Consider the following 12,741-nt stretch of genomic DNA (forward strand, 5'->3'; position numbering starts at 1 on the left):
CTTTTTAGAGTTATTCAAAATAGTTTAGATAGTTTTAAATTTATTTTATTTAGGTACCTCTAAGGAAGGTCCAAACCAAAAAATTCATGCTCCTCCCCTTGGTTTGCACTCCTAAAATATTGTAAATGAAAGAGTCATTTAAAGAGTTACTTTTTCTATTTTATTTAAGGGATAGATCATCCTATTTTGGCAAGAGACATATACTCCCTTAAGCAAAAGCTAAAGTCTCCATGATTTCCCTGCCAGTTACTCTCTGGATTGAGGGGAAAATGGGCAGAGGTAATATGAATTCCTTTAGGAAGTGTGCTTATTATTATATTTCTTGCTGCTTACCAAAGTGACATTTATACTCTGTTCTCAATACTTGATAAGTGACTAAACTGAATTAGAATACTTTGTAATGTGTTAATAATGTAAACACATTTGAAGTTACTACTATTATACACATTAATCTCTATGTTCTTGTTCTTACATTATCACTTAAAATATTGCTTCTGTATTTTTTTATTGTGGTGTGTGTGTGTAAAATTAAACAGTATAATGTTTACATTAAACTCCTACTTTTAGCACACATGGGCAGATGAAGAATATTCCCCATGATAAAAAATTTTTAGCACCTAGAAAAGATTAATTCAATTGGAATTTCAGTTCTAGAGTGGTTTTTCTGAGTGGATGTTTGTAAGTTCAGGGAGGAGTGAATGGAAAATTAATCTGCAGAGGACATGGAGAAAGCTGAACATGGTAGTTCTAATCTATTTTTAATCCATCCTCCCTGAATGGGGCTAACAGAGGGTCCTTCAGAATGGCACCCACACAATCAACCCCAACATATGGACCATAATCTAAATCAAACGGACAGATTGGTTGTCTAACAAACATTCAATATATATCCTCCCAAGGATGCAGAGCACTGAGATATCTTCTTGATCTTAGAATTGGTTCTCTGAAAATAATTCCGGTGATAATGAAAGAAAGTGCATTGATTTTATGTCTTGTATACCAGTGGGTAAAGATAATGCATTGATGCCACATGGATACAGTTTTACTGTCCAATACACAGATCATATTGAGACATATTTAAAGCAGATGATTCTTCAGAGGCTGAAAAATGTGGCTAAGAGAGCGATTTACCATACAGTTAATACTGCTGACTTTGAACAAAGGCATCAGGGCATCTAAAAACCAGAAAGCAAAATCATAACCTATGCCTAGGATATTTCAAACATATATTAATAGAAAAAACTCATGAGCTCTTCTCACCCTCTCCTCAGGTTCAACACATTGTTTTCAAGTTAACATGAATGAAAAGTCATTGATTAAAAGAAAGTACAATGTTACTGCTTCATATGTAAGGGCAGCTGACATGCCTGCCATATATTGAGGCCTGATGCTCAACAAATACTGTGTCAAGTCTATGAGCAATAATTTTGGGGAATGCATTTGGTGACCTACTCTGAGTCAGACACAGTGCAAGAGAACCAAATATCCCATTGTCCATCTTTTCCTTGACTATGAGAGGCAGTTCTTTGGGAGTTCCAATTTCTGCCTTTCTGCCATAAAATATAAATAGAGTAGACTATGAGGAGAAGTAAATTCATTTTCTAAGAATCCTCAGAAAGCAATCTAAAATATAAGATTACAATTTCACATATGAATGTTATGAACAGTGACCGTGTAGCTATTATGAAAACCAAGGCACTTTAAGAGTGATAGAAGATGCTATTGTCAATTTTGCCTGGACCCAGGTATCAATTAGGACACTCCTGGACAAAATGGAAATTGTATTTATCCTAGACATGAACAATTTAACAAATAAACCCTTAATTCCTGGCTCTTGGTTGACATCACAGTTTGATTCTGGGTCCTGATTTCCGGAGGCATATGTGTAATCTTTTGCAGAATGTGGCAAATGATGGGTAAAGAAAGTTGCCTGAGTGATGTTCTAAAGTAGAAAAAAAGTTTACAAACATTTCCCTCTTCTTCTTTTGTAAGCACCAAAATAAAAGCAGCACTAGGCCAGAATAAAGGCAGCACTAGGCCAGACAACTGGTATCTGGATTTCTGAGCATGATGGCAGAGGTCAGCCAAAGAAAAGAGAAGAAGAAAACATATATATATATGAAATACATATATACACATGTATATGTATCATGAAATATTTCAGAAGCACATTGGTTACTCTTATGAATTCTACCACCACTCATTTTCAACATCTTGCAAGGGACAATGGACTCAAAAGGCAAACACCAGGAGACCAAAGTACCTGTCCAGATCAACAAGATCGTCTGCTCACAGGAAAGAAGTTGGCCTCATTAAAGATTTCAGGTGAGGGGAGCCCATACATTCTTATCTATAGGACTTTAACTACAATTAGCCTGTGTCCATTTATCTGGTTGCAAATGAAAACTTGTCAACTGCTTCTGATCACACATGTCATAAGCTTCCACATATGAAAAGCTAAATAAGTTTATTAGTTATTGCAATTACTATTCACATAAGTTTAGAGTGAAACTTCTGTTAAAATTGAATAGTTAAGAGAATAAAAAACAAAGATGACTTAATAATATTACTGATATCTTGAAGCAGGATGGTCTCTGAACTGTCTCCGCTTACAAGAATCTCCTTGAATGCATTCTTTCTTGTAGTGTATCTGGAATAATGGCCAGCATATGGGTCTAAGAAATGACTTTTAGATGCAGCGCAGTTTTTATGAAAATCTAAAAAGCATCCTGTTTCTCTAAACGTGGACACTTTCCTGGATGACTAGGTCTTCCCAAGACCCAGTTCATTTACCAGATGCAACATGGAGGATGAGACAGTCTTGTGTGCATTATAAAGGAGAACTGTTCTCAAAGGCTACTGATGATCCATGAAAGCCTGCCCCACCTGGATGGTCCACAAGCTTATCCCAAAAGCAGTGTGAGGTATGTTTGTGTTTCAGTGAAGTTGCCAAGTAGTACACGGAGAAGTAACAGAAGAGCATGAATGCTCTTTTCTTCTTCAAGTGACTGCATGTTGGGAAGTTGCAACTATAGTATGAAAACACTAGAATGTGAGCATCCTGATGGCTGCACTGCTAGTATGTGTAAATAATAACACTGTTGGAGCACAAAATTTCTTCATTCATATATCTGTCCATGCTCCATCCATCTAGTCAACAAATGTGTTGAGTGGACCACCCACTGCTCTAAGAATTAGGGATATAAAATGACTATTGCAGAGGCTCATAATTTAGTGAGGGGAAAATGTTAAGTGAATAATAATAATACACTGGAATATCCAAAAGTTAAAAAATTATAAGTAGGTGACACAATGGAAAAACAAAACGATTGACTATTTCTACCTAGAAAAATGATGGAAGGTATTTCAGGGGTGATATCTGAGTTGAGAATTAAAGGATGAGTGGAAAGGTATCAGGTAGAAAAGAATGAACTGGGTAAGCTTAGAAAAATAGGCAGAGATGAAATAATAAAACTGCTTATATGCTCTATCAAAGTGTCTGGAATTTTTCTTACTGGGGACAGAGATCCACTGAAGGTATTTTAAGCAGAAAAGTGACCCAATTAAATATGCATTTAGGAATATTATTCTAGCTGAGTGTGAAGAAAAAATTAATTAGGAGAGACTGTTGTAATAAATAGGGTGAGAATAATATTAATTATGAATCCATGACATAGACATTATTAGTTCCATTTTATAGATGAGTAAACTGTGGCTCAGAAAGACTAACTAATACACTCATTTTAAGTGGCTGAATCTTCCTGACTCTGATGATGATTTTATCCTTAGCGGGCAAATTAATAAATGAAAGACAAATGCGGAGTGAGTTGGACAGAAATTAGAGCACCTCCTAGAGTTTATGGTAGTGTGAGAGTTTAGTGGTGTGGGTGTGACTTGAGGTGGTGGCTCCACTCTCAATAGGGCACACAGAACACAACAGACTTTGGAAAAGAAACAAAATAGTTCTGTTTGTCACCATTCAGAGCACTGGGACAAATGAAGGTGACCCTTCAGAAAAGGTGTAACAGAAGTCGACAAATAAAGCTAGGAAAACTCTTTGAAGATGATGGATATTGAAGCCTTATTCCTATTCCAGATTTTTCTTTCCTCTCTCTGACCCACACTCTGACTCCTCCTCCCCGCAAGCAAGACATGATCAGCGCTGGCAGCCAAAAGTGAATGTGGTTTGCAGGGCTCTGGATCCAGGGGAGCACTGCTGGTCTTCATAGCCAGTGTAACAGTAGGTACTCAATGTACTGAAAAGTCAAAAAGCCTAAGAACTACTGTGTTGGAGCAGAAAGAAAAAGCAAAACCTAGTTACCAATTTATATCTTAACCGTAGTGTACTTCTCTGCACAGAGGTGTCCTAATTATGCCCTGAACACATCCTGCAATCCTCACTAATTAAGCAGCTTCTTGGCTTCTTGATTTTCCCATTGTAGGATTTTTCTAAATAAAAGTTCAAGGAATCTTTCCCTCTGTAGTCATTTGTGCTCACTCAAGTTCTACTCACATATTTAAAGGCCAGTCTTGTGTTTTAAGAAGTCTTTCCTGCTGCTACTCACAGTGATTCCCATCTAAAACCCTATAACATCCATACTCAGACGGTACCACCTGCTTTAGCATTTCATACTTTTCATATTGGGCTGGGAGTCTCTATATCCTAACTATACTGCATGTCCTTGAAAATGAACCCATGGAACTGGACTTCTTCCTTATGTTTCACCACACCCAACACAGTGCTAGGTAAATAGCTATAAAGGAGTGGTCAAAAATGAGTCCAACTCTTTTCATACTGCACATTTGGAATTTCAAAAACTCATCTGCACCCATTAGTTTTGATTCTCTCCTTTACATACTCAGAATTACAAGCAGCTGGTGAAAGGCAAGTTTATAAATTTTCTGCTAACAAGAAATGACAGGAAGGGTGGTGGTAAAGCAAAGGGCACAGCGGGTCAGAATCATCTGCAAATGTGACCACCATTTCCTGAATCACAGAGAACTTGGTGTCTTTCTGTTTAGCTTTAATTTAATAGATGAATATTAAAGATACATTTTCCTTATTGGGAAAATATTTTTGCATCTTTTTCATCTCCCCCAAGATCAATCACATATACAGTCATCCCTCAGTACCTGCAGGGATTGGGTCCAGGACTTGCCTCGGATGCCAAAATCTGCAGATGCTCAAATCTCATAGATCATAGACATAGTACAGGATCCAACATTGGTTGAATCTGCAGGTTTGGAACAGGCAGATAGGGAGGATTGACTGTACAGTATCCACAGCCATGAGTACTATTACTTTGGGGTTCTCCAAACTATACTCTGGATTAGATGGTAAAGTCTGTCTTTCCAGATTACTCTGTGACTATTTCCCAAAGATTTGTGTCATAATTCAATTCACCAAATACTTATCTGGCAACTATAATATCAGAGATTCACAATTAGAGATTGGGGGTGCTTGGAGGCAGGGATGACAATGTCAATGAGACCGGCCCTTTGCCATCAAAAAATTTACAACCTGGCCAAGAGGTTGGGAATCAAAATGGTAAACTATAAGAAACAGACAACATAGCAAGGACTAAATTGGGTGTTATGGACACACAGAAGAATAAAAGACCAGAAAAGTAAGTAAGGCTTCTTGGACAAAAGACAACTGAGAGGAGTCTTAAAAGATGAGGACCTCTCTCAGTAAAGAAAGGGAGAATGTACTGCTAAGACTAAAAGAACAGTACCAGTTAGAGCATGGAGTTCTAAAAATACACTTTTCCAAGAGTGATTTGTGGATCTTTGCTAATAGACTGTGACAAATGTGAAGGGATAAACTGGCCGTGAGGCTAGAAGGGGGAATTTGGGGTCAGACAGCCAGGACCTTGAGGTCAAAGAACTGACTTCATTCCGTGAGAAACAGTGAACCATCTATGTTTCAGAAAGAAAATTGAGGAGGTAGAATCCAGGACTGATAGAAGTGGGCAGAAAATAAAGCTAGGAACTTGATATTTGGCTGATGTCTACAGCAAAGAAGGACATTCAGCAACATGGTGGGCCTTACAATGAGAACTTGTCTAAGAAATCATTTTGGGACTCCCCTGGTGGTCCAGTGGTTAAGACTCTGCGATTCCAGTGCTGGGGCATGGGTTTGATCCTTGGTCGGGGAACTAAGATCCCACATGCCGCGCGGCCAAAAAGAGAGAGAGAAAGAAATCTTTTTGTATTAATGAAAATGTCTATCTTTCAGGTCTGAGAAGATCAAAATTATACGATGAATCATGTCAACTTCTGTGAGCACTGAGTCCTTTTTTTTTTTTCTTTCAAAGTTACCTATTAAAACATAAAAACTCCTGAGAGGTTGACTAGGCAGCTTCTTGAACTGCTTGCTGGGGACAGGATAAGCATCTTAACATTTTATCAAAAGCACATTACTTGTTTTTTTTGCCTCTACTTTCTCACCATAGTCATAATTTCCAGAATTGCAAAATTCTGGAGCTGAGCAAAACATGTGAGAATCGCTTTTTCAAGGGGCTGTAGCAAACAGCTGAATAATAAAGTAAGTTGAAATTACACATGATAATAGTCTAAAAAGAGGTTTCATTTTCAATTAAATGACTCCCATCAAATGGTGCTAAAGGTTTCAATTTTTCAAACAGCAGCCTGGTTGCTGTAATCCAAACCCTGCAAACTCTGGATTGCATGAACTAAATTCCAAGCTTGACTAGACTGCCTTGGAAACCCTATTTCCCTGAAATTGGAAACAATTAACATTCTGTTTATGCATGAGATTAAATCTGCTGAGGTGTAAAATGGCATGTGTAGTGTTAAGCACTTGGCCTGCATACCCTATTGAGGAAAGACAAAGACCTTTAAACTGGGTGAATTTATGGGGAGGATGTATAAGTTTCATTATCTTGATAACAAAGTAGGAGTCGATTAACTCAGTGCATTTCCAGAAATTATACATTGGTATGAGCAGAGATTCTCAAGTTAGTTAGCCTGGGTATATATCTCAGCCTAACCACTTACATACTGTGAGCGTTTGGGCAAGATTTAACCTCTTGGCGTTTTATTTTCTGCATCTGTAAGGATGTTGTCAGAACTAAATATGATAGAACATGCACAGTGCACAGAAGAGTGATGGATGCACAGTGGGAGTGCTGAAATGTGAAGTGCTACCCTACACGAAGATGCCGTGCCATGCTTAGGTTTTTTTAAATTTTAATACCAATCCTAAAATTTGATCATCTGAAAACTTAAAAGAAATCAAAGATAATTTGGGCGAAAGTCATCAGTTTACAGGCGAGGATGCTGAGAAGAGTTCAGTCACATGCCCAAAGCCACACAGGTGCTCAGAGTGACAGCATGGTGCTAGAATATTGGGCATCTGATTCCATTCTGGTTCTCTTCCAGCACACACTGGATGATGCTGACAGGAAAGCCCAGAGCATTACCAGTCATTACCATGATTCAGAGGAGAGTAATTCTCTCTCCGTGGTGGGAGGGCCGTTCTCAGCAGGCCACCTTCATCTGGATCTAAAAACTGGTCTGTGAATTTATGCCTCTTTTCCAGGCCTCCTGTTTTAGATCACCCCTCTGTAGGCCATGGAAAACTAAAGATACTTGATAGTGCTTGAAGCAAGCATTTTCTTCATGATTCATATCATCAATGATACAGATCATTTCATGAAGATTCCTGCCCTCTTTATGGTACTATGTCATGGTCACAGCACCTACTCTATTGCCCCATTGGGTAGGCATGGAAACACACATGAAATTGAAAACATTTGTATTCATGCTAAGAATTACCAGTTTTTACATTATAGACACCTCAAAGTGGAGAACAACATTTTGGGGTTAAATGGAATCTAAGCATGCAAAGACAATCCTTTAAGATTAAAAATGTGATCTAATCATCACTTTCGAGAATTGGTCATAGTTTATAGTTACTGCTAACCTCCATTGCGACCCCAAAACAAGAAGCTTTTATAAATGCTTCTGTGAGAAACTCTAAAAGGTTTAAGCTGATTGTTGAAAAACAAAAAGCCAATTATTTTGTAAGTATAGAAACAGTCTACAAAGGAAAGACTATATACTCTGGGAGTCAGAGATAAACATGTTTGAATTCCAACTCTGCCTGCCACTATATTTGAGTGACCTTTTGTAAAACATTACCTTCTGCTTCCTCATTTGACAATCTAGAAAGATAATCAGTAAAAGAGTGAAAGAACAGCTTGATTCTTGAAAGTAGATGCTATGAACTGAATTATGTCCTCTCCCACCCCCAAATTCATATGTTGAATTCTTAACACCCAGTGTGACTGTATTTGGAGATATGGGCCTTTATAGAAGTAACTGAGGTTAAATGAGGTCATAAGGGTGGGGCCCTGATCCGATAGGATTAGTGTCCTTATAAGAAGAGACATGAGTGAGCTCATACTCTCTCCATTATGTGAGGACACAGCAAGAAGGCAGCTGTCTGCAAGCCAGGAAGAGAGCCCTCACCAGAAACCAACCCTGCCAGACCTTGATCTGAGACTTCTAGCCTCCAGAACTATGAGAAAATAAATGTGTTACTTAATGCACCCAGTCTATGGTATTTTGTCTTGGCAGCCCAAGCTGACCAAGAGAGTGGAGTTAGCACCATCCCCATGTTTCCTGAGATAAAGAACTGTCAGTATCATATATTCAGTGCTGTGGCTTCCCACTTATAACATGACCCCAGATTGAGAGCTGTTTGCTTTGTTCTCTAGAATATTCACAGAGTTGGAGAAAGAAAGGTTGATATTGGGAAAATATACACCCACTTTAGATACAGAAACTTTATAGATATATGTCAAAAGTGTGTGTGTGTGGTTGTGTATGTATATACATAGCATATAGTGATGGAGACACTTGGTGGTTCAAAACAGGTTTTGCAAGATGGTTGTCTGGGTTTGAATCATGGCCTTGCTACTTCCTAGCTGTGTGTCTACAGGCAAATCACTTAAACTCTCTGAGCTTCAGCTTCTGTATCACTAAAACAGAGACAATAATAGCAACTCTTTCACAGTATTGTTATGAGGATTAAATGAGTTAACACAAGTTAAGTTCTTAGAACAGTGACTGATGGTGAGAGCGCCATAAGGATTAATTCTACCATTACACACGCCCACCCAGACACAGACAAATTGACAGGGTTTTTACCAAAATATGGAAAATAAAAAAGGAAAAGTGTCTACAGCAGAGGATTTCTCTATCTTTTCCACTCACTTCACATAACCCATACAATTTCCCTACCTTGCCTGACCCTCCAAAAGAGTAAATCTGTGGTTAATCTCTAAAATCCCATGATTACTTTAAAACTTATTGGCCACTTGTGCCTACAAGAGACTAGAGAAATAATTAAGATGTGGAACAAGAGATAAGCAAATGCTAGATATAATCAATTTACACTTACGTAAAGGGGAAAAGGAGTCCTATATAAATCATCTATTATTTTCATACTAGTACTACTATTACTCAGAAGAAAATATTTTCCCCAAATCACACGTGATTCAAATATAATTGACTTTTTGTTTTCACATTTATGTTCTTCAGGGCAGATATTAGATTCCAACGAAAAGTAATTGTGACAAGAGACCACAGAGATACTTTTTAAAAACAATCAAAACTTTTCTCACTTCCTCTCATATAAGTCAAACTTGATCTCCTGCTTTTCTATTTAGGATTCATCTTTGCAAGGTTAACTCTGACCCAGGGTGCTAAATTTTCTCTCTGAGCAAATTTTCTCTCAACAGAAATTCAGTGCTTGCCATAAATTTAACAGTGGGACCATTCTGCGTGGGAAGGGGGCAAATTGGTCTAACAGTGAGCACAATAATGCATATTCCACTGATTTGCTATGTGCTGAGAGTGGGAACATTCAGAGTAGCTTTTTCCTATTATTTTCACCATTCTTAGAGAGATCTTTAAACTGGGTTATTTTTTGTGCACTTGGTCATCAACTCAGATGACTGATTTTGTTTACAAAGAGTTTTTAACTGCCAACAAATTTTATATGCTTTCTTGTAAAAATGTAAAGATCTTACCTATAATCACTAAATTACATGTTGTCACTCCATCTTAATTTTACAAGTAAATTGAGTTTGATGTAAAACTTAGAACCTATCAATTTGACCAACTGTATACCAGCGGTGATTGAATATGGGACCGAGTAGTAGAATATGTGACAGAATCTTTTTAAGTAATGTTAGATGAAGAAAAAGAACAATTTCCCAAATATATTAACACACTCAGGCACTGGCAATAATTCTTGGGAATTCCTTTTGTTCCCAGTAATTGATCTGACTTCACTGTCAATATGAAAATCTGAGTAAAATCCATGGAGAGTGTGTGACCGGAGAGACTGTACAAAATATATTTCTTGGTAGCTGAAAATATTATTAAGCAAAACAGTTAACTTAAAAAGTAATAGCAAAAAACAGTTAAAAGGAATCCAGAAACAACTGGAAACCCACTTATTGAGAAGCTTGGGCATGTTGTCACCCAAACGGCTAATAATGTAACTTTTTATCTGGTTCAGTTACTTAAAAAAAATGTTTGTGTGGTTTCTTTCTCTCTATGCATACTTTTTCTAAATATAATTTCAAAAATTGGGAGTTACCTGCCTGTGGAAATTCCAAATTCACTTCAGTTAAGGAAACTATGTGATGTTCTTTTAATTATTTTTGAACTGAAATAATACATTCTGCTAATTAACTATTCCAGCTTGAATTTGTCTAGCACTAACATTTAATTTACCTAAGTGAATACACACTAACTGCCAATTATTTATCATTAGTAGTTTTACAAATATTACTGTTCAGTAGATATTGGCTTTACAAAAATATTTTAAGTATAAGCAAGCAGGAACAGCTAGGTGATTAATGGAAACATGAACCCTGGGTGGACATTTCTGTGTATTGTATCCTTTCTATTACTCCCTGTGTGAAGCCCTAGCCATGTTCTCTTAAGCAGAGGGATGGTATATGGACCCAGAAATAAACTTGAACACAGGATCATTAAAGATAATACTACTCATGTAGACAACCTGCTACTGTTAGCGTAACTTAACATTCAGATGCTTAGTATTTGTCAATAGTTGGAAAGTATTCGTGTTGAAAAGCATGTTTTCCTGAAATCTACAACAGGATGCCTTATGAGACATGATGCTGACAAGGAGATTCTGTTGACAGGTGCCCAAAGCAGGACACAACTATACAAGCTGTGGACTCTGAACCAATACTCATGACACTGACTATAATCAGCATTTCCAAACACTCCCTTCTTTGAAGAATATAACATACTGAAAAAATAAAACTCATAAACTATTCTTTTTCTCCTTTAGCATTCTACTAATTATCCTTAGTGGAAAAAGAATGGAATCCTAATAGATCAGTCTACAAATCATGGTAATAAATTCCTACCTACCTGAGAGTTGATGGATAACTCTGATTTACCTCCATTTTCCTTTGTGTAAAACCATCCCTGTTTCTCTACACAAATCGGCTTTTAGCAAATGAATGGAAGGAGGATAAAATACTGCAAGTCAAACTGGTACCTGATTCACGAAATGAAAGCTTTCTGGCTTCAAAATGAACAAAAGTAATGCCCTAAAAAAAAGTTGACCTAACTTTGTTTTTATGTATTAAAAGAAGCTCATTGTAGAGGAAAAGCACACATGATTTATGAGTTTTCTCTGTCAAGCTATAGAACTTTAATCCAGAGCTCATGAAAGGGTGCAAGAGCAGCTTGAAAATTATGCTGAGCTTAATTATACTTAACGTGAATTATTCAGAAGTGCAGACAGAGACTAAAAATTTATTTCATACAAAGAAGCTTGACATTTTAATTGGTCCTTCAGAATGGAGACAAAACAATTTCCTCTCAAGAAAATTTACATCCTCCCTATCAGAGCCGAAACCTCAGCCAAGCAGAACTTCATTAATAAGATTAATTATCACACTGGTGTCTGCTTCATCAGGTGTATGGCCCAGGTGAAAAAAGGAATAGAAAATAATGACTGACATTTCTAACAGATAAGATTGATTCAGGGAGGGAAAAATGACAGATTAAACCACCATACCTTGGTCATTAGCCATTTTGTCAGGGTGTTCCACTGTGGGGAAAGAGAAATATTATTAGATTTTGGTAGTTTCCATCAAGAAAGCTGACATTTCAAATCAACAGTTTTGTTAGCGAGTTCTCATATCAAGGCCAATGCCCTATTGAAAAAAAATTGATAAGGAATTCGGTTAATGTGATTATTTTGATTAAATTAGTCATAGAAAGAAATGGAAAATAATTGTTTTGCTGTATAAATGTGTTCTAAAAATGTTATTTGTAACATTCCTCTAAACATAAACTCAAAATGATCATCATGCAAGTTTAATTAATGATACAATTTACAGTAAAAATAAGTGCATGTCATTACCAAGTAATTATCACCCGTATATTTTAGCAAGTTAAGGAAGCTATTTTCTTGTATTCATTTTAAATTTTTCAACAAGAAAACGTTACCAATTCTCACATGAATAGGGTAAAATAATAAAATATTGTAAAGTTTAATCTAAATGGTTTGATTTTAAACCTTGTGAATAAAAGTCTTGAATTGTTCACAACTTGTCTATAGATAAAGATGAAGCATTTGTGAAACATTACCTAGTTACATTTCATGCTCTCACAAAATGAATAACCAGTTTCCTTTCAATTGCTCATTTGGAGTGAAAC

At 36.8% G+C, this 12,741-nt stretch overlaps 1 protein-coding gene across 1 annotated transcript in view; it reads right to left on the reverse strand.

Moving 5' to 3' along the window:
- Positions 1–12,741, reverse strand: part of DCC (DCC netrin 1 receptor) — a 781,864-nt gene that overhangs the window by 108,955 nt on the left and 660,168 nt on the right. Inside the window, exon 21 of the mRNA XM_061169229.1 lies at positions 12,098–12,130. Within this exon, the coding sequence (XP_061025212.1) occupies positions 12,098–12,130 (33 nt within the window). The remainder of the gene's footprint in view (positions 1–12,097; positions 12,131–12,741) is intronic.

Source organism: Eubalaena glacialis, chromosome 15 (genome assembly GCF_028564815.1).
Source record: "Eubalaena glacialis isolate mEubGla1 chromosome 15, mEubGla1.1.hap2.+ XY, whole genome shotgun sequence".
Classification (NCBI taxonomy): domain Eukaryota; kingdom Metazoa; phylum Chordata; class Mammalia; order Artiodactyla; family Balaenidae; genus Eubalaena; species Eubalaena glacialis.